A 25,961-nucleotide genomic window follows, 5' to 3' on the forward strand; every position below is an offset into this window, starting at 1 on the left:
ATTCTTGTGAAAAACATGAAACTCTAAAATACGGGTAAGGGTTTACAACTTTACATAATAGCTGTTGGCAAGTTTAATCCATCTTTTATAACCACCAAAACATAATACTGTGTTTAATCGAAATTTGCATTACTTGTACATGCATTAGTTGAGTCTCTTTATAGCCCCCTGTGTTTAATCGAAATTTGCATTACTTGTACATGCATTAGTCGAGTCTCTTTATAGTCCCCTTAATTCTTTAATTTAATACTTTAATACTTAATACTTTAATTTAAACTGGCCAAATGATAATTCTTGTATCTTGCACTTAAAAAAATAAATAAATAAGGACGGGAGAAGGCATAAACACAACTTTACTTCCTTTTCACATTAATGTGCAAAATTTCACACGTGATTTCAGTTGCTAAATCTGCTCATATTTCCGAATTGGAGCTTAAAAGAGAATAAATTTTGAACAGGTTCGCTGGAAGGAACGGACAATAGCTATTTCTTACTCATTCTCTCTCTCTCTCTCTCTCTCTCTCTCTCTCTCTCTCTCTCTCTCTATATATATATATATATATATATATATATATATATATATATATATATATATATATATATATATATATATATATGTCTTAGTTGCAGCATGTGTTGGAATAAAGAAAAGGTATGATTTTAAAGACACTGTAATCTCTAAGCTGAATTGCTTCACTCCTGAAAATGCTCTCTCTAATTCTTTCAGGAAAGTAACCCCCTCTTTGTACCCTCTCATAGTAGCTCTCCCTGCAATTGTCCCACCAGACAATAATTCAGTAATTCAGAAAATTGATGATCAGTGGAGAATTCTGCCAGCATTCAAAAATGAACTAAACATCAATGAGACAATGCATGCTGATAAGTTTTGGGTAAACATTTTCCAGAGAGACACTAACTTTTTGGAGCTATCAGATTTTGCCCTTTCAGTACTTTGCTTACCCCACTCCAATGCAGAGTGCGAAAGAGTGTTTAGCAAAATCAATTTGTTCAAGACAAAAATCAGATGCAAGTTAAACACTGATACTGTAAATGGTGCTTTGTTGTCAGCAGAGTGTGTCAAAAGTGAAGAATCATGTGTTAAATTTACACCATCTAAAGACATGCTAAATCGGGTAAGAAACAGTAAGCTGTTATATGATAATGTACAGTTGGATGATACAACACAATAATATTTTAGTAGCCTAATTCTTTGTATGTACACTTAATGAAGATTGAGGTGGTTTGGTCATGTGAGGAGAAGAGGAAATGACAATATACTTAGAATAGCAGCAGAGATGGAGGTGCAGCGTATGGAATTTTATTATGATGATGATGATGATGATAATTCTTTCATTTCCATTATTTGTATTTTCCCTAAAGTTTAAAGCATAACGCTTATAATTTTTGTTATGCTTTCTTGATTTTTTTATCTTATTTCTAAGAGAAATGTCAATGTTTAACCATAATAAATGTTCATGACTTCACTATTTTTTCAAGTTTTCACCTTATTATAATCATCAGTCTAAATGAAATTACTTTAGCATTTCAGCATGTGTAATTCTAGTAGTAAAAATACATGCGATAATTTAGGCAAAAAAAACGATATAAGTGTACGATAAATTGAAGGGAAAAACGATAATTTTGAGGAAAAAATACGATAATTCCACTAAGGAAATCTGGCAACCCTGGACCACACTGTGTTTCATCTTGAGAAACTGAAGGACTTGACATGTGCCCAGGAATATGCAGTCACAGTCTCCAATCAGTTTGGAATGTTCGACACCATCAAGGACCCAGTAGAGCTCTAGGATACCTTCAAACGTGAGACTTGAGGCTGCCAAGGAATGCGTTGGAGAGCGCCCAAGGTCATGGAGTGGCTTCACCTCAGTAGAGACGCTGGACAGTATTGAGGAGAATCGCGCTGCGAGACTTACTGGGAATCGCCACCAGTACAGTACTCTGTCATGTGGGACTAGAGCTCTCATGAAGAGAGATAATAAGAGGTATGTTAAGGATCTCACAGAGGATGTAGTGTCATTTAAATGCTAATGACCTCTGACCTGCCTATCAAACCCTGAAGAAACTTCGCTCCAGATCTACATCTCAGGCAAGCACTATGCGAATAGCAGATGGTTGCCTCATATCGGATGGAGATGGGCTGAGTACTTTGAGCAGCTGTTCATGGTGGATCCACCAAGCGGACAGCTCCAAACTGCAGGGTTACAGATGCTGGATACTGATCCACCCATTGATGAAACTGCACCCTCCACTGATGATGTCAAAGAGGCTGTGGCAAAGGTGAGGGATGGAAAGGCTACTGTCATCTGCAACATCAGTGTGGAGCTGCTCAAAGCTGGAGGTGAGGCCATGATCCGTGGGTTGCATGCTGTCCTGACTGATGTATGGCATTGAGGTAACATTCCCCCTGAATGGAAAAAGGGATTGGTCATCCCTATCTGGAAAGGGAAAGGGGACTGTCAGAACTGCAACAACTACCTAGGTATAACACTGCTCAGCGTACCAGGCAAGGTGCTTGCCCATTTGGTATTGATACGTATCTGCAGTCACCTGCTGAAACAGCAGAGATCTGAATAGTCTGGGTTCACACCCAGTAAGTCAACAACTGACTGGATCCTAGTGCTTTGTGTACTGGTGGAGCACCACCATGAGTTTCAACAAGGGATGCTTGCAACCTATGTTGATGTCAAGAAGGCATTTGATTCAGTGCATCGAGAGACACCCTGGGATCTTCAGCATCTCCATGGGATTCCTGCAAGGATTATTGGTCTATTAACTGGCCTATACTCCGGGGCTGTGAGTGCTGTAAAGTGTGGAGGGGGCGTGTCCAGATTCTTTCCTGTGAATACAGGAGTGGAGCAGGGATGCATGCTTGCTCCATCACTTTAACACTTGCATGGACTGGGTACTAGGCAGAGTTGTAAACCAAAGTCATTGTGGAGCATCTTTCAGCAATACTGAGATTACAGATCTTGTTTTTGCTGATGATACAGTAATCTTTGCCGAGTCTCTGGAGGTTCTGGTAATAATGGCTCTAGATGCACTGCACGAGGCGGCGAATCCCTTGGAACTCCAGATTTCCTGATCCAAGACCAAGGTTCAGGTGTTTGGAGGCTTAGTGGATGAAACAGTACAGTCTGTCCATGCGTGTGGTGAGGACATTGAGATTTAGGAAAATTTCACATACCCTGGTAGTGTAGTGCGTAACGACAGTGTCGAGCTAGGAAGTTACACAGTGGTACACATATAAATCATAGAAAAATATTAATTTCATAAGAATTAACCCCGGGGACGACACTACAACAGATCAGTGGCCCCCACAAATCTCAACTGAGATAAGATCCAAGGCCACAGCTGGACACATGGATTGCAATCAATCAATGCTCTCAAAACTGATCTTTAACTCCACATATCAAGAAATGCCGTAGTAACATCCCATCTACACTCCTAATTCAACACAGTATGAGCAAAAACAAAATATCCCCAAAACCACGCTCCACCACACAACTCACCCGTGCTCTCCCTCAGTTGACGCCACAACCTCCTAAAGACTAGTCACCAACAAGAAAACACCACACAACCCATGAAAAGTCTCCAAGATCCACTTATAGTCACCACTCCCACTATGCGGTCCTTCCCGCTCAAGAGCCACTCCACATCACCACTTTTCACCACAGCTGGTCTTGCCAGACCTTATAAACACCTCAAAAATCTCCCAGATAACACCACCAACCTTTAGGACCGGAGCACAAATAACCAACACACTTTATACCCATGACATCACCACAAAATTTCTCCAATACCACCAAAACACATCCATTCCAGGAGGCGCCCGCTGAGGAAGATATAAACAAAAGGAGCGCGGGCTCTCTCAATGCAACGGGGGCAACAAAAAACACATAGCCTTGCACAAAGACATTACTCCTTATTCTACATTTAAATTCACTCATCATAAACATAATAATAATAATATGTATAGACAATAAAATAAAGAAAATCAAGGCACAAACTGTAACAATATAAATTAGTCAGTTTTAGATCAAACTTGTTTTTTTGGGTCTTACTGAATATTTATTTTCACAAGAAGTAATATTTAGTGTGTTTTCTACAGCACAGAGACTACAGCAACCAGTCATTGCACAGTAGTAATTTAGTATTCTAAATATTACAATAAAGGATGGAAGAATTCATGCTTTTGTTGTTTTATATACCACCTGCATAGCTTCTTGAACACTTTTTTTTTTGTATTTTACATGCACAAAAGCTGTTGGAAAGATTTTGCATGAATCTGGTTTAACAAACATGCAACAAGTAACAAATTTTAATTGTGTCAGTTGAAATGTATACATTAAATGTTAACTAAATACAAGTTTGTAGATTTATATATTTAACTGAATTTTGAATATTTTTAGATACAATATGGATTCTTTCATGATAAAGTATCATGAATTGTTTCATGAAATGCAATCATCTCCACCTGCTAATTAAAAATTGTTCAAGATTATTCAAGTCTAAAAATGGTAGTACCTGAACAGAACCTGACTAGTGAAAAATGTATGCTAACTTTTTTTTTTTTTTATATACTATTTGTTTCATAAGATGATAATTGTATTGAAAAAAGTACACAAGAAAATAATCAAATGGTACCGATTAATAATATACCTATGGACTAAAGTCAAATCAAATGTGGTAAACAGATGAATATATTTTCTTCCTCTTGAAGTCTTGCTCCCTCTGGAAGAATCTTGCAATGAGGTGGCTACACCAAAAGAGCCTTCACCTCTCCTTATCCAGACATTCATTTCTTGCTTTCACATATATACTCTTTTGCCTATGTTTCCATCTTCCAAATATACTTGAAACTTCCTCCTCTCAATATGCACAAACTAGCTTAACATATATCTTGTCACCCTTTCCACCACTTTGTCAACTATATGCACCCACATTCATATAAAATCTCTTCATTCATACAAGTAAGAAATAATTTCTTAAGTGGCCGTGAGAAAATATTCTGGGATAAAGGCATGTTGAGAATGACTAAAGTAGTGAATTTCAAACATGAAATGTTTAGATAAAAAATACTGAAGAGTTTTTTGAGACCTCCAAAAAATATTGTTGATTCTGATTAGGTTTTCATCAAATGTTTAAAATATATAACAGGTTATCTATCATCAGCATGATAGAGAGGTTAATATATATGATGTATTATGTGATATAAAGCCCATAAAACTTCCTGATCAGCAAAGATTTTAAAGTGACAAAACTGCACATCTATGTCAAGTAGTGTTTGTTAGATCCTTAGATTCTTTTTACATCAAAAATAGATCTTCAATATATTTGTTCCAGTTCATATTGGATATGCAAGGACAACCAAAGTGATACTGGTATCCCATGCATTCCTTTTACTACCTCAATACGTGATTCTACTACCTCTTTCAAACTTACAATAACTTGATTAATGATACCATGCAACTATATGGAAAAGTTTTATTGGTCCTTGTAGACATATTTAATTTTTTTTTTTACAAACTTGTGATTATAATAGCAAACAGAAGCCCTTCTTAGTGGTAAACTTTTCCACATCCACTCTACACACCAATGCCCCCAAGGCAATCTTCAGAGGTGATGACTAGTTACGAAAAAACAAAAATGAATGTAAATGAATGTTGTGAGTAAATGACAAATAGTCACCACATCTGAAGATCACCCTGGGGGCACTTCAGTATAGTAGTTTGAGACCAGGGACGAAGCAACAATGAAGACCACAATACTGAGAATCTATGGCAACAAGAAGATATTATGAAATCTATGTGGGATACTACCACCACCAGTAACACCACATCCCAAGTAATCAACAGTACAAAAACACGCTTGATGTTATCAAAATTCTTACATTCTGAATTCTCCATAAACTGCTTATTGTCCCCAACGCAATCCACCTTCTCAAGTTGATGGTTATTTAAAGCAGCCATTTGGAGCTGTACTTCATCTTTAAATGTCTCTGAAGCCTTACTTAGAACTAGCGACACGCTTGGCCTTCCTTGTCCTTGGTGACTGGCGGGGAGTCTTTTCTGCAAGAATACAGAGCATTATTAGTAAACTGATTTTATGCAAGTAAGTATTCACAAGATTATTTGGTCATCTAAGATGCATTTTTAATTAAGAAAAAAAATAAAATAACAGCCAAGACACACACACTGCTGGTCAGAGTGGAAGGCGTGAAAGGGACAACAACTTCCACACTGACCAAATTTCATTCATCCCCTCTTAACTCCTAAACATACGGCACTATCTGACAACTCTGCAGCTCTAGTTGTCAAAGTAGATGATATGTTTCCTTAGTCAACATTCGTCTGTGGTTTGTGTGCTTGCATTTGAATTTGAATTTGAATTAAGTGAAAGGCGACATGGGATAATGGAGTTGCCGTGCAGTTTCAAAACCTTGCTTCAGTCATGATTACCTTAACAGTAGGCAAGCAGTTTGTCTCAGCATGAAGATTAGGACCTAGGTAAGTGTCGTAGGGTACGTTGGTCAGACAAGGCAAGCTTTCTGATTACAGACAACCAGAGAAACCGTGTGTACCGCAGACCCGGTAGTAACCGTCACGATCCACGCTACACAACACAATCAAAATCCAGATTCTTTAATGGTGTGGGTTTGTTTTTCTTACTATGGTCTTGGAAAATTAGTGCTTTTGCCAAAGAATGTTCATATGAACCAAAATAACTACTTTGAGCTAATTCTAGATGAGTTAGATGAATGTATGGAAAACTGCAATGCAAGATGGTACACCATGCCATACGGCTAAGTTAATTGTTGACTGGTTTGATTTCTGCAATGTCAGCCTTTTAAAACCTTGGCCCGCAAGTTCCCCAGACCTTCACCCTATAAAAATTCCCTGGGCATACATAAAACTGAAGCTAGAGGAGAGATACCTCCTCCCTCCCATGCCTCCAAGCTGCTATTCAGAACATATGGGACAATATTGACGCTCAGTATCTCCACCACCTGGGTGATTCATTTCCCAGGAGACTCAAAAGGTCAAGAAGGCACAAGGGCACCCTATCAATCACTAGTTTAGGTGAATACCCTCATTAAAAAATTTTGTTTCGTTAATCTCCTTCATAAGATGTTACAGGTACCGTGCCTTCCGCTCTGACCAGCAGTGTACTGTGAAAAATTTTAGTCTTAGAATCTATCCTCAATAGGAGATTCTTAAAAACATCACTTCACAATCTTCTATCTGATCACCAGTATGGCTTCTGCCAAGGCTGCTCTACTGGTGATCTGGCTTTCCTTGTTGAATTTTTTGTCATCCTCTTTTAGAGATTTTGGTTAAACTTTAGCTGTTGTGTTAGACATACCAAAAGCTTTGATCTCATAACTACCTGTCTACAGCTTCTATCCTTCTCTATACAACTTTATCTTAAGTTTCCCCTCCGACTGTCATTATGTTACTGCTGCAGTAGACAGCCACTGTTCTTCTAATCTATTAAAAGTAGTGTTCCTCTGGGTTCTGTCATGTCACCCACTTTCTTCTTATCATTCATTAATGACCTTAACCAAACTTTTTGCCCTATCCACCCACTCCTACACTGATGATATCACCCTACACTATTCCATGCCTTTTCAGAGATGTCCAAGTCTTCAGGAAGTCAACAGATCACACAGGAATGCCACAGAATGCCTGACTTCTAATTGGGACAAAGAAAACTTAGTAGTATTCAATGCCTCAAAAACTCTATTTATCAACTCAATGAAACCTTCCGGACAACTATCCCCTCTGCTTAAATGATCCTCAACTGTTCCCCCTCTTCTACAATGAATATCCTTGGCCTGTCCTTTACTCATAACCTAAACTGGAAACTTCACATCTCATCCATTGCTGACACAATTTCTAAGAAGTTAAGCATTCTGAGGAGTCTCCACCAGTTTTTTCTCATCCTTAATAGCTACCTATGTACAAGGACTTCATTTGCTCATGTATGGAATACTCTTCACATGTATGGGGGTTCCACTCAGTTTTATTTGATAGGGTGGAATCAAGAGTTTTTCATTTCATTAACTCCCCTCTTCAGCCTCTTTCTCACCGCTGTAATGTTGCATCTCTTGCTATCACCTATCACTATTTTCATAATAACTGCTCTTCTGATCCTACTAACTGGATGCCTCCCCTCCTCCTCCAGCAACCTCGCTGCACAAGGCTTTCTTCTTCCTCTCACCCTATTCTATCCAAATCTCTTATGGAAGAGTCCACCAGTACTCTCCATCATACCCTTCTTTGGTAAACTCTGGAACTCCCTGCCTGCTTCTGTATTTCCAACTTACTATGACGATTTCATTTAAGAGGGAGGTTTCAAGACATATATCCCTATCTTTTGGATAACCCTTTCAGACCTATAAGGGGATTGGCAACTGAGTGGGCATTTAAAAAAAAATTTTGTTACCCTTCTTCCCTCTTACATAAAAAAAAAAAAAAAAAAAAAAAAAAAAGGTAACATGCAACAAACAACTAAAGGTAAAACGTAGAGAAAATGTAAAATTAAGGGAAATGAGAATAATTTTTGCTGTAATGGTCAAGACCTGGCATGCATGTAACCAGCTGAGAGAAGTGGAAGGTTAGAAGTTTATCCTATAGTGGGATTTGACATGCCAATAATAATGCTGACATATATGATACAAAATAACACCTTTGCCTTGCAATGGAAGCATAACCTAATGATAAAGTTAACTAAAACAATAAAGCATATTTATTCTATAGTAAAACTAAAAACCAGTAATCAATGTTCTTTGATATGATTTTGATATGCAGGATACCAATTAATCGATTAATAGAAATAACTGATCACAGGCTATTTTCCCTGTTGGGTATGGCGGCACTGTGTTGTGACTTGCGATTTTGCCACACCATGAATTTTGAAGTTGTCACACCACCAATTTTCTGTGACTGAATAGGAACAAAGGCAACTTTTATTAAAGTGAAGTTGCTGTGGCTGGAGAAGATGGGCACGGAGGACATAAACGAGGAAGAGATAGATATTACACTTAAGACCCCGCACTTGGCGAAATTAACTTTTGGCGGTAGGGTGACCACAGACACCCGAGTGCACGCTTGGCGATTTGAATTCAAACTTGGCGGCTGCACGGCGAACCACGCGGCGCCCTGGTGACATCGGGCCTCTCTAAATCTATCAGAATGCAGTGTGGGAGTCCCCTTCAGCCATTTTGTTTGTGCTACCCTCTGTTCTGCTAGCGTGGGAACGAATTCTGGCGATGGTGGTGGCGGCAAGAACGAAAGTGGGCGAGGGAAACAGGAGGAAAAACGGGAGTTACAGCTTTTATATCATGTCTTATTAGCTTTATTTATTGTTTACTGGTCTGTTTTGTACAAGTGTTCTAATATGTGAAGGCAAACTATTTTACTTCAGCTCAAAAGATCGTATTTTAGTGGTCAAAAGAGGGACTTTGGCAATGACCAAAGACTGACTGAGTCATTTTTTAGGCAATTTATATTGTATAAAGAACTCGTGCTTGGTGAAATTCACCATTGGCGGTAGTTTTGCCAGACTAATTAATTCACCAAGTGCGGGGGCTTACTGTAGTTTAGAATGTATTTTAACTAAAAAATAAATAAAAAAAAAGATCAATAAAAATAAAATACTACTACTACTACTACTAATAATAATAATAATATACATGTTTCTCTGCTTTATAAAAGTACATTTCTGTTTTTATGCTAAAGTTTACTTTGTAATATAGCAGTGTCACTGGAAAAAAAGTCACAGTTGACAGGTTGCACTTGGGGGCCAAAAATAGTCTCAAAGATGCATCAGATCCAGCAGCAAAGTCACAAAGTCAGTTACAATTGAAAAAATTAGTCGTGCCCAGCTCACCTGGGCCACAACTGAAATAATGGTATTCTAACCTAAATACAATAAGCAATTACTGCCATCATAGGAAATCTGTCAATATGAATTGCTACAGACATAATTAATAACACTCAAGCAAAAGGTGATCAGGAAAAAAGCTCCAATACTTAAGTATCTTTCTATTTATATGTATAAAAAAATTAATTAAAGATACCATAAACAATATGTTAGCAATAATGAAAACAAAATTGCCTGATGATCAAATGACAATTTTAAGATAAATAAAAAGAATCTATATACAATTTTCATACAAATTAAATCTATAATATTCCCTTCTCATATTTCACCTTCCTAAAACTTGGTAGACTTACTGATTTCATTGAGGACTTCCTTGGGAAGCCAGTCATAGTCCACATCGTCACGTTTGCTGGTACCAACTTCCACGACAGCCTTTTTGCTTCCCTTCTTGCGGCCGAATGAGGAGAGAAAGTGATGGCCAGCCACCAACAGCAGCACACTGAATGCCAGCAGGAACACATACAAGAAGAATGTCTCTCCATCCATACCCTCATCCAGCTCAACAATGCTTACAGTCTGATTGAAAACAGCTTCCAAAAAGGAGTTGCCATCCTGAAAAAGACATGCCAATTTTTCTTTCCAGCTCACTGCAATGTAACACTCAACTGGACACATTTTGTTTAAGAAAAAAGCAAAAGAAAATCAGTGATCATTCATATCCTTTCAACTCAGCAAGGCTATAGCTTCTCTTAATTTTTCATTAATATAATCTGATACTTTATCTTCCTAATCTAAAGACTTTATGTATTCTAATATATGTATTACTGTATCATCTATCCTTATATCCAAACAATCTGACGTCCTCTATTTCAAGCTTTCATCTACTGGATATAAACAAAGCCAAAGTATGATATACACAAGACACAGGCTATTGGTAACCTCTGTTTTCAAAGACAAATTCAATCCTGTTTACTATAAGAAATAGTATTAAGATCAATGTGTGAGCAAGTATTTACTAACAGCATCATGGTAGGCAAGGTTGACAGTGAGTCCAAGGGGTCTTGCAGCAAAAGCTTCTGCTGGGTAGAAGGAATACATTACTGTGGCCTCCTGGCGAGGCTTGACAGCTCGGTTGTAGGGAATGGCAGTGAAGTTCTGAATGTAGAAATTGAAATCCATTGGGTAGCGGAAAGAAGCATCAATAGCATCCAATATGAAGTCTTTGTCTCCATTGTTGGTGAATCCCACAAGGAACTCTACAAGTTTTCCAGCAGGCAGTTCTGGAAGAAGAAAACCATCAACTAGTAACATTCAACTTCAATGCTGCTTGTAGAAAGAATGTTATACAGGGGTCCTCCCTTAATGCACAGGAAAGGAACCGACAAAATGTGCGCACATATAAAAAACACACTAATTGAATAATAGAACCTTATGTTATAAATAAGATTGGGACCAGGACCCACCAAGATTGATCCCAGAGACCCCCATAACTGCCCTCAAATTGATCATTCTTGACACATAAAACATTATTATTCCACAAACAACAAAGCTCTTACAGTATGTCCTCAACATTCGCAAGGGTTAGGGGATTGTGAAACTCACGAAAGCTGAAAACTCATGAATGTTTGGTGCACATATTACATATACACATACAAAACAATAATGTTTACTTAACATAACAAGAGGGTTTCCTTTACCTAATATTAGGGTTTTCTTTACCTAACAATAATATTTCCTTCATCAAATAAACCTAATAACTCATAAAAGTACAAAAACAGTATGAAATATTGTACATGTTATCATTTAATAATACAATACATACAAGTAGGAAAAACAAAACACTCACCACTTGTGCAAGTTTCAGCGCACTATTACTTGTGATGATGATGATGATGATGATAATTGGATGAGATGATGGGGAGTGTAACTGCATGGCATAAAGGAGTCTAGTGCCTGGGTTGAGGTTCAGGTGAGACAAGAGGGTTAGCAGCAGCCTTCCTTGTGAAATACATTCTGATTGCCAACTGAGACCATTTCCTCTTCATGTCATCACCATTATTTGATATTTCAATATTCTGATTATGAATTATGTCTACTTAATCGTTTTCCATTGTGCAGGCTCATTTATGAGATTTATAACCAATCACCACAATGTAAACACACTAAGCGCACTGCAATTGCATCGCCATCCACGCTGGAGCTGCCACCCATCAAAACTCATTACCACTATAAATAGGGATAATTAGTGATCAGGATACTGCTTTTCTTTATCTGCTTGTTTTCTATAGGAGCTGCTGATCCAAGGTTAAAGGTTCCAGCACAGCCTTTGCAACGGCGGTGCTGGATAGAATTGTTTCTTTCTTCACTCACAACAAATGGTTCTTTCATCTAAATGTTTTATTTTCCTTTCTTTGGCCACAGATAATTATGCAATGTTGTTTTTAATAACTTATTTGTCTGAAAGCTGGAGAGCAATTTTGAGCCATCTGTAGCATCAAGATCAGTCTTTCGGTTGTTCAGACTCGCCACCAAGTGGCACCTGCTAACTTGACTGAATTTTGCTAAATATGTTTGTGTTGCTGGAAACTCGTGAATGTGGGAACCTTGTAAAAGTGGAATTTGCAAATGTTGAGAGCCTACTGTACTTATATACAGTGAACTTGCAGGGGAATAAAAAAAATATCATGATGCTTAGCAAACGTGAAATATGAAACACACACAGGCTGGAACAATGTGGCTGGACCAAAACATAAACAAAGCATTGAACAGTCTCATTGATTCTTTGTTATGTAAAGTGTAATTTATATATTTTGACATTTAATTACCATTTTTGCTGTTCAAATATAATTTCTTAATTTATTTTAATTTAATTCAAAGGTTTTTGTCAGAAAGAAAAATTTCAACATATATATTTTGTTCTCAAACGAAAGTTTCTTTTGCCAAGTGCACATAAAATCGGAAATTTTACACATAGTACAAGTGATGGAAACAAAGTGAGGCTGCGCAAAAAGCCGGAAAAGCATTAACTGAGGTGTGCACTAAAAGAGGACATCTGTATATAAAAGTCTATGGTGATGGAGAAATACATACAGTAACTTAGACATCTAATTCTATGATATCTATAAAACTACTGCATCTCCAATCTTCTATGGTGTACAGATTAATGCATTCCAACACCATCAATACCCTCCATCCTCCTAGGAAAAAAAAAAAAAAAAATCCAATACCCTGTGCTGGAGAGGTTGAGTAAAGGACAACGTGACATCAATGGTGTTGTCACTGTTGGACTGTAGTGTGCAGTGTGATGATATAAAGACAGTAGTATCAAACATTTAATATTAAGTAATTACTGGAAGTATATCTGGTGGTGGTAGCAGCACAAGCCATAATCAAACAAGAAAACAGATTAATTAATCACTAGTTTAAATTTTAAAAAATGCCAATAACTTTCAACTTTCTCAAATTCTTTATTCATATTTTATTCAGGATTGTAAGAATAAAATTTTGATTAATTAGTGTAAGGTGTCAGTCAATATCATCATCAATAAATGAAAAATACAGATATGTGTTTATCTATATTCATTATCTATTAACTATTTAAAAAAGACATTAAATTTTCAGATTTAATTTTCAGTCCTCAAAAGGTAAATGATAAACAGTAACATCTAATGACTTATAAAGACAGTCGAATTTGATAAACAGTAACATTTAAAGACTTATAAAGACAGTTGAATTGTGATCACAAAAAAAGCAGCCAAGGGCCCTACAAACCAGTTTCTCCTGCAAAAAACTAACTACATAAGCCACATTCATTAGCATAGTTGTTTTACAGGAACATGGTTTTCACCCTCAGTTTGTGGAAGTACAATAGCAAATTACTTCCATTTGATTTTAAAATTCATTAAGGATATAACTCACCAGTGCCAGCACCAACAGGCTTGGTAAAGAGAATCACAGTATCAGCATCTGGTGATCCTTTGGCAGCAGCTTCTTCTTCATCTTCCTCTTCTTCCTCTTCACCTCCATCTGCTGTCTCCACCTCTCCACCAGTTCCATCATCAACATTTACTTCATCATCATCAGAAAGTTCATCCTCCTCACCTTCCACCTCATCTTCATGTGCCCAAGCTTTCATGTGTCCTGTGAGCATATCATACATATTGTAATATTTCCTTACAAAACAATAATTCACTATAGACATGCTCTAACATATGCGAGTCTTTCTTCCTTTTTTTTTTTTTTTTTTTGCAGAATCTATCAACATTTACTGCATTTTTTTTTTTTTTTTTTTGTATGAGAGAGAACTGGCCAAGGGCAACAAAAATTATGAATGAAAAAAAGACTCACTGAGGTGTCAGTCCCCAAACAAGTTGAATAGTCAGATTGGGACTATGTGGATGATATAGGAGCCAACATTTTATTTTATCATTTTAAATTTTGTGTGAAGAATGTATGTGTAGTTAGATGCATGCAGTGTTGTGTGAAGGAAGAGTTGTCTTTAGAGGGCAGGCTGTGATTGCCCCTTGTGTTGTGAGACACAAAGAGAAACATTCAGTGAGGTCACATCTGGCTTTAATGATAACTTCACAGCAACCCCCTGAACCTGTGCTATTAGACCTCACTGGGAGTAATTATCGTCTACTGTCTACTGCCACCTCCCCTTATAAAAGATGCCTGCTGAGCATAGTGAATTACCATTGTTTCTAATTCATGTTTTCATCAAATGCTATTTCATTCTTTATCTTATAGCCATAATTTCTGAATAGAGTCCAAATATTCCTTCTCCTATTTCTCAGACTCGGGAAAACTGAAATTTGCTTGTCTCCATGCTAAAATTCTCAATTGTTCTCACTCACTTCATCCTTTCTAGACATCTCTAATGTAATTTTTCCATCATACATAATTGTGACTTGTTTGTATTCCATGACCAATTCTGTTAATGTTGAAGGACTAATATTTCTTTCAAAAGAATCCTCTTTGTATTTTAAGTAAAATTCCACCCAGTAATAATTATCTTCCATAACTGTATGACCTTCTTAGCCTTTATTGTTATTTCTTATTAATTCAACACAGCATTACTTTTAATAACAATGGTGCCTCGGGTTACAAAATTCAATTTGTTCCATAACATAACTTGTATTTTGAAACACTTGTATCTTGAAATAAATTTCCCCATTTAAAATAATGGAAATCCAACTAATCTGGTACACACCTGAAATATATCAATAGAAAAGTCAATTAATATGGTATTTTAAGCAAAATTAAAGTAATTTTCTAACAACTAACAATGATAAAATATTATCATAAGTGGTCACTTGCTATATTGCTAAACATAGAAGCACTTACACTGTGTGGAAAACAAAGCTTAGGCAGCATAAAGATGTGTGTGTGTGTGTGTGTGTGTGTGTGTGTGTGTGTGTGTGTGTGTGTGTGTGTGTGTGTGTGTGTGTGTGTGTGTGTGTGTGTTTCACTGTTTGATCTGCTGCAGTCTCTGACGAGACAGCCAGACGTTACCCTACGGAACGAGCTCAGAGCTCATTATTCCCGATCTTCGGATAGGACTGAGACCAGGCACACACCACACACCAGGACAACAACGTCACAACTCCTGTTCACCTAGCAGTGAGTAGTCACTGCTAGGTGAACAGGAGCTACACGTGAAAGGAGACACACCCAAATATCTCCACCCGGCTGGTGTGTGTGTGTGTGTGTGTGTGTGTGTGTGTGTGTGTGTGTGTGTGTGTGTGTGTGTGTGTGTGTGTGTGTGTGTGTGTGTGTGTGTGTGTGTGTGTGTGTGTGTGTATTTACCTAGTTGTAGTTTTACAGGGCCTGGGCTTTATGCTCGTGTGGCCCCGTCTCCATATCTACACTTATCCAATCTTACTTTAAAAGCATGCACACTCGTTACAGACACTACTTCTTCATTTAAACTGTTCCACGTGTGTGTGTGTGTGTGTGTGTTTACCTAGTTGTATTGTACAGGGTTTGAGCGGGCTTATAGTGTTCTGTCTCCATGTCTCCATTTATCCAAGTTTTCCTTAAAGTTGTGCACATTATATGCTGTAACAACTCCATTATTCAATGCATTCCACTTCTTCACTGTTCTGTGTAGAAAACTGTATATTTCAATATCCTTCACACACTGCCTAATCCTGATCTTTTACATGACCTCTTGTCCTTCTATCTCCTTCAGTCACCAGCACCAGATCTTCCTTGTTAATCTTTTCAATGCCACTGACTATCTTGTATATTGTTATTAGGTCTCCTCATTCTCTTCTATCTTGTAAGGTTGGTAGTTCCATTTCCTTCAGCCGTTCTTCATATGTTAGGTCCTTTAGTTCTGGTAGCATCTTTGTACCAATCTTCTGTATCCATTCTAACCTTATTATATCTTTTTTAGAGCTCAGAGACCACACCACTGCTGAATATTCCAGCTTTGGATATATCATGCTTGTGATGAATTTTTTCATCATAACTTTGTCCATGAATTGAAATGCCACTTTTACATTAGATTAGATTACATTACATTTTATATGACAATCCAAATATCTTGCTTATATGCTTATATCTATCTCTGCTTTCCAGTCTTTCTATTATTCTCGAGTAGAAGCTTAATAAGTTTGACACACATGACCATCCTGTCCTGAACCCACATTGTCTGTTTGATATAACTTGTTCTTCAGATATTTAACACATGTTTCTTTAATAATTATTTCACACAACTTCCCCATAATGCTTGTAAGTGACACTGGTCTGTAAATTTAATGGTTCATTTACCTTTTCTCCTTTAAATATCAGTATTACATTGGCTCTTTTCCATTCTAGTGGAACTTTCCTTTCATTTAGTGAACTTTTAATTATTTTCCAAATTGAATCTGGTAGTTGCTCTTTACATTCTTTTATCACCCAGCCTGATACACCATCCAGCCCCATTGCTTTTCTGACATCCAAATTATCCAATAATCTTCCAATACAGGGGATCCTTACAATTTGACGGGGTTAGGCTGGTTAAGATTTAGGGGGGATAGGGACCAACCTCCAGTCTAAACCCCACAAAACATCACTATAACCTCTATAAAACACTAACTTAGACTAAATCAGTACTACTAAAGGCTTCATTTATATCTAACTTTTTTTTATTAAACACATTAGGGTGCTGTACAGTACATTTTAGGAAATAAAAACACTTGCAAAAAAGTTGTTGATGCAGCAGTCTCGCAGTACTTATCCCTGTTCTTCCAAATTGTTGATACTGTTGATCTAGGGAGACCCATTTGCACTGTAACGACACTGTGAGCTATACCTGCATCACACTTTCTTATAAGCTCAAGCTTATCTTTGAAAGGCAGGAAATTGTGCTTCTTAGGTCTGGGGTTGGAAGTGGCTTTGCGCGGCATGGTCGAAGTGGCGTGGAGGCGGGAGGTGAAACGGCGGTTTACACTTCCGCCTGGCGGGCTGGTGGCAAATTTGGTGTGGCAGCAGATTTGACCGGGTGGGTGGTACGCGAGATATGAATGTCGAATTGGCAAGTCAGTCAGTCGAACCTTGAGGAAGGTTCTGTAAAATCTTCTACAGTGAACACCATTTTGACGCTCTCATTCATTATTTCACACATTTCCTTCTCTGTTTGGTATGTCTTCCCTCCTCTAATTATTTTTTTTATTGTTTCCTTGTTCTTCATTTTGCCATTTATGAATCTGTTGAAAAGCTTGGGTTTTTCTTTGCTTTTACTCACCACATCTTTCTCAAACTTACTTTCTTCCTCTCTCTCCTTACTCTATTAATTTCTTGCATCCTTATACTGCTGTCTGTTATTGTCATTTCTCTGCTTTGAGTTTCTTCCAAGCCTTATCCTTTTGCCTTTTTAGCTGCTGTGCATCTAGCATTGTACCAAGCGTGCATTTCTTTCTTAACTCTATAAAAATGTACGCATTTCTTTACTCCATTATATTTATGTAAGAATATTTCATATTTCCTTTGTATTGCCCTTTTGTACATAACATTTATTCATCCAATGTCAGCAAAAAAGTTCCTAAATTTTTCAAAATCTACTCTTGCATAATTTAATCTCTCTTTTTTGTAGTCATCTCTGTAACTTATCTCATCCTTCTCCTGTATTTATAGCTCTAATGTCACATGATAATTTCTTCCCAATGGACTAAGGTATTGTATACTGGGAGGAGGCTCCTGTTTCTTTGTGAATACTAGGTCAAGCAACAATGGTTCTTCTTACCCCCTGTACTTTGTTGACTCCTCCACACACTGGTCCATTGTATTTACCATAGTCAACTGTAACACCTCCTCACTGCACTGTCCAGCCTTATCCATTACTTCCATCTCCCTCCAGCTTATTTTTTTTTTTACAGTTAAAGCTCCAACTAAAAATAGTTTTCTATCTCTTATCATATTATCTAAGCACTTAATCAACTCTCTTTGCATATCTTTATGTTCCTCAGTTCCCCTTGTATTTGTCTTAGGTGGCATATATGTAACTATGATTTTTCTTTTTTGTCAATTCCTGTTTGATTGTCACTCCCATTACTTCCACCTTGCCCTCACCACATTGCACATCCTCCACACATATATTATCATGAACCATTATTATCAGTCCTCCTCCCCCTTTACCCTTCCCTTCCTGTCTCTTCTCCAGCTATTAAATCCCTCCTCTAAGTTAACATGAATCTCCACTCTTAGTTTTGTTTCTACAATGCACATTACATCCGGCTTTTTATCTTTCAAATAATCCCTAACCTCCAACACGCTGGATAACAACCCATCTATACCGGTATAAGTCACTCTTAATTTCTTACCTCCTCCTTCTTCCGTAGATACCACTTCTTCAATCTCATATCTAGAACCCTTTAGTAGAAATTCTTTTTCTTGATCTCCATTCTTTTCTCGTTTTTTTTCTTAGAAAGTCTTTTTCCCTCTCCTCCAGGTTCATATCTCTCTTTATCCATATATCTTTATGTTCAGTACGTATTATCGGCCAGCTTCCCTTTCCTTGTCATAATTTCCTCCACCGCCACCTGCGATCTCATTTTCAGTTTCATTGGTCTCCTACCACCTTCACTAAATCTTCCCAACCTAATCCCTTCCTCCACCTCCTGTGTGCTGTCCTGGACCTTTTTGATAATAGTTTTAGCCAATTCTCTCTCTTCATGCTCTCATGAACTTATTTGGATTTTTCTTAATAAAAAAACTCAAGAAACATTTCCTCTTATCCACTGCATCTCTCACTAGATCTTCTTTCTCCTTAATTATCTTTTTTTTTTTGTGTGTGTGTGATTCACCTCCTCGGTCATCTGCTGGTCACCCAGCCAGTCTTCCCCATTACGAGCGAGCTCAGAGCTCATAGACCATTCTTCGGGTAGGACTGAGACCACATAACACACTCCACACACCGGGAAAGCGAGGCCACAACCCCTCGAGTTACATCCCGTACCTATTTACTGCTAGGTGAACAGGGGCCACACATTGAGACTTGCCCATTTGCCTCGCCACTTACCAGGATTCGAACCCGGCCCTCTCGATTGTGAGTCGAGCGTGCTAACCACTACACTACGCAGTGTGTGTGTGTGTGTGTGTGTGTGTGTGACCATGCGTGCGTGCGTGTGTGCATGTGTGGTACACATAATCCTTTAAAACAGTGATAGCATAATTTGCAATTAAATAAACAACATAAATATGAGTGCTCAATAGTTAATATAAAAGAAGAGTGCTCAATAGTTAATATAAAAGTATTGGTTATAAATGAAACCTACATTCATATCTTACAAATAATAAAGAAAATTGAAAATGAAGTTTCTCAAGCCTAACTGTCCTTGTACAAAACAAAACCGTAAACATATCAATGAACCTCAATGTTCATACCATTGAAGTAAATGTTGGAGGCGAAAGAGAGAGAAAAAAAGTAAATAAAATACAATAAAAATTAAGATGATTTCATGTACAGCTTTACCTACCTAGTCCCCAATCAACCAAACAACAAATTATTGAGTTTCACCAATGTTACTTACTGCTCACCACCTGCAGCCAGAGAACAATGATTTGTAATTTGGCTCTTTCAGTTTATTTTTAATAATGGTTCATGCCAGCATCCCACGACACAACTACATGTTGTGCTAGTATACTCAATGTACTTTATGATTTTTCTTTTTTTTTCATGGGGCTGGCTATTCTTGACTCATATTGACGCTTTTGAAAATCAACATGTCATATCAGAAATAGAGTTATGTTAGATTAAAAATTGCTTTGGTTTAGTTAAGGAAACTGAAAAAAAATAAATAACACTGGTAAAAGTCTAAGGAGACAAACCGCCACAATTAGCAAAAGATGTACCTGCATAAATGTTTACTGCACATTCTACCAGTATTGTGGTGAATGGACAGATGAACTTTACTATAATATTTAAATGTTGTATGCATGACAGTCATGTTAAAAACTCCCATAAATGCCTCAATTCACTAGACATTAGCTTTTCTACTAATCCCAGAGTTAGTTGAGGTTGTGGGATATGAGCAAAATACGGAATTTCAAGAACCTTTTGATACTACACAAATGGTTGTAGGTTCAAAAATACACAACACTCAACCTGTATTCAATGTTCGATACACATTTCACTTTCTTTTCCATTAAACCTATCTTGAATTACTGGTTGCGGGATAACGTCTCCCTGGCAGCTGGAGGCCGGTAAATAACATGATTACAAATTATATATATAAAAAAAAAAAACTCCTGGAAAGACCTCACACAAGTCAACTCAGCTCCACCGCATCTAACTGGGAACTTTAACCACCGCATACGGCACCTTTGGGCACTATAGGCTGTGACGCACAGCCTACACGGCCCCAACAAACCATCATAAAGGAGGCGGCGGCTCTTTGGTAGACGCTGGTGATGGCCAGCTTTCACTTGTAAATTAAGTGGCTTACTCGTAATTTCCTCTTTCTACTTTTGCACCTCTAATCTTTATTATAACCAAATACATAAAACACAGGGCACTGCTAGCAATAGTATATACATATATATACATATGTATATATATATATATATATATATATATATATATATATATATATATATATATATATATATATATAATGTGTGTGTGTGTGTGTCAGAGATATAGTAGATGATTAACGTAATAATGATCAGAACAATCCTACCAAGACTACCTAGTGGACAAACCACAAAATCAGATCAGTTTAACTTTATCTTTTGTAGATGTGTAAAAATGTATCTAACTTACCTCCATTAGTTATAGATATAATGACTGGGAGTACCAGGAAAAGGATGAAAAGCAGCCTTTTCAGTCCACCCAGCATGCTGCAGAAGATCTAGAAGCAAATTGGGAGAGAGTGACAGTACCTCTACAATCAGGCCGGTTCACTTCCCTACCGTCAAAGAAAATTATCAAATGCCACACACCACCACCGACTTATTTTAATTTCATGTGTTTCTGAACATTACGTGTATATAGATCAATAATATTGGGGTGGATAATTATGTTGATATTTCTATTGACTCCTTTCATGAAATTAGTACCTCTGAAATAGGAAATGTAGATTGTGGAAAGTAGTGACGTCGAGAGCTAGAGACGCAAGGCAGCGGGAGTAGCACCAACGTGGAACACGCCAGCTGCCAACACACGCACCTAACGTCTTCCTTTACTGACGGTCGCCGCTGTCACCTTCAAAAGACATCATGTTTTCGGACATTCATTCCATTTTATTAGACATTTTACTTTTATAAAAAAAAATTTTTACGGAATACTTATCTCAGGAACGCATCCTTGGTCAATGGAAATGTATCTCCTCCCTTGTTGTATACACTGTTACAACAATATAGTTATCAATCAATCAATCAATGTACCTACGTAACCACTGACTTTGGTAGGTAAATATATGCTACCTACAGTAGGTAGCCATAGAAAGATTATTAGTGGCAATGAAAAAAAAAACCGTATATACTTAAATGCGTATGGTAAATCCTTCTACCTAGTAAATCAACAGTATGGAAAAAATATTTTTCGTTATTATCTAGGTACACAGCTCCAGTACCTACCTAGCAGACAGCTCCACTCAAGGAGTCCACTTATCACATTTGTGTGTGTGTGTGTGTGTTCTTGAACTAAAAATGTTAAAATATGAATTATATGAAAAAAAAATAATAATAATACACCGTATTAAGAACTATGAGCGAGGAAATACATGGATACGTGTTCGTCTCGGCGATGATTGTTTTTAACTCTATATTTTCCTTTTTGGAATATGTGCTGATTCCAACTCCCTCTCCCCTTCTTTGGACTGTCAATTATTATTATTATTATCTTTTTTTTTTTTTATCAAGAAAGATTCTTAAGCTATTAGGAAATCATCGATGAGACGCACGTTATTCAGCAGAATCAGCACTGGAGTTAGGTGACCTACACACAGTGTGTCCGTCTGTCCGTGTTTGTTTTTAAATGTGTTAAGTGATGGTGACAGAGCATGGCTAATAAGACTTAACCATGTATGTGGTTTACTCATAAAAAAAATACTGAATGTTACAGTGCTTTACCGGTGCATACATTTACTTAAACTCGTAAAAAATTACATCTCTTACCAACACCAAAGTTTTAAAAAACACCTCAGTGATAATGCAAAAATAAAGTGTAACACGCATTACTTGTTCTTACATAGTTTGGCTCCCTCCCCGACAGTGGCTAGCACACCAGTCAAAAAAAAAAAAAAAGATTGAATACATGACTGGATAGTATGCTATACGTTCACACACACACACACACACACATATATATATATATATATATATATATATATATATATATATATATATATATATATATATATATATATATTGACAAAAAGAATATGGTGGCAGTTAGTGACTCACAATAGACAAATAGTCATCACCTAAAAAGTCATTGAATCCCCTTTTAAATGTACTGAGGTTATCTGTTTCAGCTAACTCAGCAGGGAGAGCATTCCAATGCTTGACCACTCAAATTGAAAAAAATTTGTCTTGCCTCACAGGGTGTGTTGGAAACAAATATCTTAAATTCATGACCTCCCAACATCCCTCTCAGAAGGGCCATAGTAAATACATCAGTAGGAGCAACACCAGTTATCTCAAGAAAGATCTTCTAGCACTTGATTAAATCAACACAGAGTAATCACCCTTTGACAGAATACAGGTCTAGAATTTTGAGACATTGATCTTAAGACGTATTACTAAGACCCGTAGCTTGTTTATCCCAATGTCGCTGAATGGATTCCAAAAGAGTCAAACCCATGATTTCTTGCCTTGATGAGGGTTGTCTCGCTCACCTGTAATAGTTGCATCCTCCAAACAAAATATACTAAAAAACGACATGGAGAAAAAAAAACAACAACTGGTGGTTAGCTAATTTCAGATGCAATAAAACTGTCATGAAAAGAAACAACTAACAAAACTCATATAGGCATAAACCAAGAAAAATTTAAATGTGATATTTAAAAGCATGGACAGTGGTGGATGAAACAGCCTCATCAGCAAGAGAGTTCCAAAGAGTATGACACAAATAGCAAAGAAGCAGGCTCAGACATCCATTTAGCTGAGTAGTCAGAAAATCTTTTTACTATGACCTCTGGTTCTAACAATCTGATCCTTCAAATAGGCAACTCAAGTGATGTAACCTGTATTCCAGATTGGGGACCCCAACTCAAGTAGAGATCACATGTGAGTGATAAAGCTTAATTAACCATGAAGAAAGTGGATTTGAGAAGCAAGGTAGCTAGTCCAGCAGCTTTAGACACCAAGGGTTGAATGTGAATGTGAAATCTTAATGATGGCTCTACAGTTGTACCTAAATCAACTGCAATTTCACTAAGTGTAGTGGTTTACCTTCTATGAGTACTCTAGTTATGCATATAATAAATAGGATCCCAGATCAAATCTGACAAAGATTGACGCCAAAACTTATACACTTGGTCTTATCTGCATTCATTTTTAGATCCCAGGATTCAGCAACTGCAATTAAAGAATTAATATCTCTTTTAACTGTGCTAATGTCTTGCAATATAGTGGAGAGAGATTATAAGGTTGTATAAAGAAATATAATTTAAGGTCATCAGCAAATGGTTTAAAGTTACATGTCAAGGAAGCCCCAATGTGGTTTATGTAGATAAGAAAAGAAACTAATACAGAGCCCTGAGGTACCCCACTAACTATTGAAAATGAAGAACTGACCTGCCCACTACAACTACCTCAATTGATCTATGAGAAAGAAAAGCCTCTATCCAAGAAAGAATATCACCATCAGTGCCTATATTATAAAATTTAGTAAGAAGAATTTGATGATGTAATGTGTCAAAAGCCACAAAAAATCAGACTATGAGAACAATTGCTATATCCCTTGTCTATCCATCATAGGTTAACAAAAGCTGATCCTCCACAGACTTGCCACATTGAAAACCAAACTGATTATTATTAGGTATAGAATTTGTTTCCAAACACTTGAGCATATAATTTTACCACAATAAGCCTTTCCCAAGTTTTACAACACTAATGTAAGACTTGCCAGTCTGTAGTTTAGGGGATCACTTCTTTTGCCTTTTTTCAATATTAGAACTATAATGGATTTTTTCAAGATAGCATGAATTTCAGTCAAGGTAATAGTGAAAAGATCTTATACAAGGGATAAGCCAAATTCTTCGCAAGTTTATAGCACTGCTGGGTGTATAAAGTCAGGCCCCATTGTAAAAGACATATCAATGTTGTTAAGTATATTTGAAATGCAGTTGACTGTAAAATGGATTTTCTGAAAGGTTCCATCATGGATCTGATGTGGAAATTGTAGGAGTCCAGATAGTGTGGTGTAAACTGAGGCAAAGGATGCACCAAGGATATGAGCCATATCTTTGGGATCAGACACCAGATTGTCAATGTTGCCAATGGAAACCACTGTGGGACATCCAACTCTTACATAACCATGAAAAAGCTTAGGCTTTGTTGAATAACTTTCAAGTATGTGTTCTTCATAACCTATATGCCTTTGTGTTGCATAGTTTCTGTATTCAAAATTCACTTAATGAAAAGAATGCAAAGCTGCAACAGCAGGGAGAGAATATTTACCATAAAGTTGTTTGTAAAGTGACCAATTATTTTTGTGTTTCTTAATGAGTTCTTTAGTGGGTTTGTAGTCCCATGCTTTGTAGAATTTCTTTGAAGTTGAATGGCGAGGCCTCTATGCAGAAATTAGATTAAGGAGTTTGAAGTTCCAATCTGCAGTGCTTAGGAAATAATTAGTTACTTTGAAGTTAGCCCTGGGTCACAAAGGGTATTTATCATCTGAATCTGTCAGTGTAGGTTTAAACTGGAAAACATATCTGCAAAGTATAATGCAATCATCACAGTTGGGAAAAGGGAAAAAAAACAGCAGGAAACTCTCAATGTACATCTGTGGTAAGAAAAAGGGCTAAGATATTGCTTGCTATAATGTTAATTGGTTCATTAAGCCATTGATTGTGAACTAGTGAAGTAAAGCAATTAAGGAAAAGTTTGTTAGTAAAGGACAAGGCACTGTCTTGTAATACTGTATCATCTGATCAAGAGAGAGTAGGAAGATTAAAGTCTCCAATCACAACTACTTCCTTATTAATGCAGAAGTCCAATAGAAAATTTATTAGATGGATTTTTCATCCAATGGATAGGAAGGAGGTCTATAAATAACTACAATGTAAATCTTATAATCAGGAAAGAAAACAGAACAATTATTAGGTACAGTCAACCCTCAGCTATCGCGTTTTATTGCTATCACGCACCCATGAAAAGCTGCTAAAATTTAATTATCGCGACCTCACATGCCTGCTATCGCGCCATGACGTCATGGGATATCTGAGCGCTCATTGGCCTAAACCGCCTTCCCGCCAAGATCAATTCGGCTATCGCGTTTTCGGGTATAGCGCGGCTATTTCGGCCCCAATTGGGCGCGATAGCCGAGGGTTAAGTGTATTTTGTTACCCCTATTCAGACGTCTAATCGAACTGCTAACATATAAACAAATCCCATGTTTA

General features: G+C 37.2%; 2 protein-coding genes across 28 annotated transcripts in view; one reads left to right on the plus strand and one right to left on the minus strand.

Moving 5' to 3' along the window:
* Window positions 1-5,491: 5,491 nt before the first annotated feature.
* LOC123505633 (translocon-associated protein subunit alpha-like) lies at window positions 5,492-21,583 on the minus strand. The gene is made up of 6 exons (XM_045257188.1): window positions 21,454-21,583; window positions 21,158-21,245; window positions 13,825-14,046; window positions 10,927-11,186; window positions 10,260-10,518; window positions 5,492-6,089 (listed from the first exon to the last, which is right to left on the minus strand). Exons 2-6 carry the CDS (start codon window positions 21,231-21,233, stop codon window positions 6,028-6,030), a joined length of 879 nt encoding a protein of 292 aa, XP_045113123.1. The 5' UTR covers window positions 21,234-21,245; window positions 21,454-21,583; the 3' UTR covers window positions 5,492-6,027.
* Window positions 21,584-21,689: 106 nt separating this feature from the next.
* LOC123505634 (putative glutathione-specific gamma-glutamylcyclotransferase 2) overlaps window positions 21,690-25,961 on the plus strand; it is a 41,947-nt gene continuing 37,675 nt past the window's right edge. The window contains exon 1 of one of the 27 annotated variants that reach the window (XM_045257216.1): window positions 21,690-21,800. Coding sequence is in view for 5 of the 27 variants with exons in the window: in XM_045257207.1 (XP_045113142.1) it covers window positions 22,288-22,323 (36 nt within the window). In the remaining 22 variants the exon portion in view is untranslated. The other 26 variants (XM_045257203.1, XM_045257218.1, XM_045257204.1 and 23 more) reach the window with 26 other exon arrangements.

Source organism: Portunus trituberculatus, chromosome 18 (assembly GCF_017591435.1).
Source record: "Portunus trituberculatus isolate SZX2019 chromosome 18, ASM1759143v1, whole genome shotgun sequence".
Classification (NCBI taxonomy): Eukaryota; Metazoa; Arthropoda; class Malacostraca; order Decapoda; family Portunidae; genus Portunus; species Portunus trituberculatus.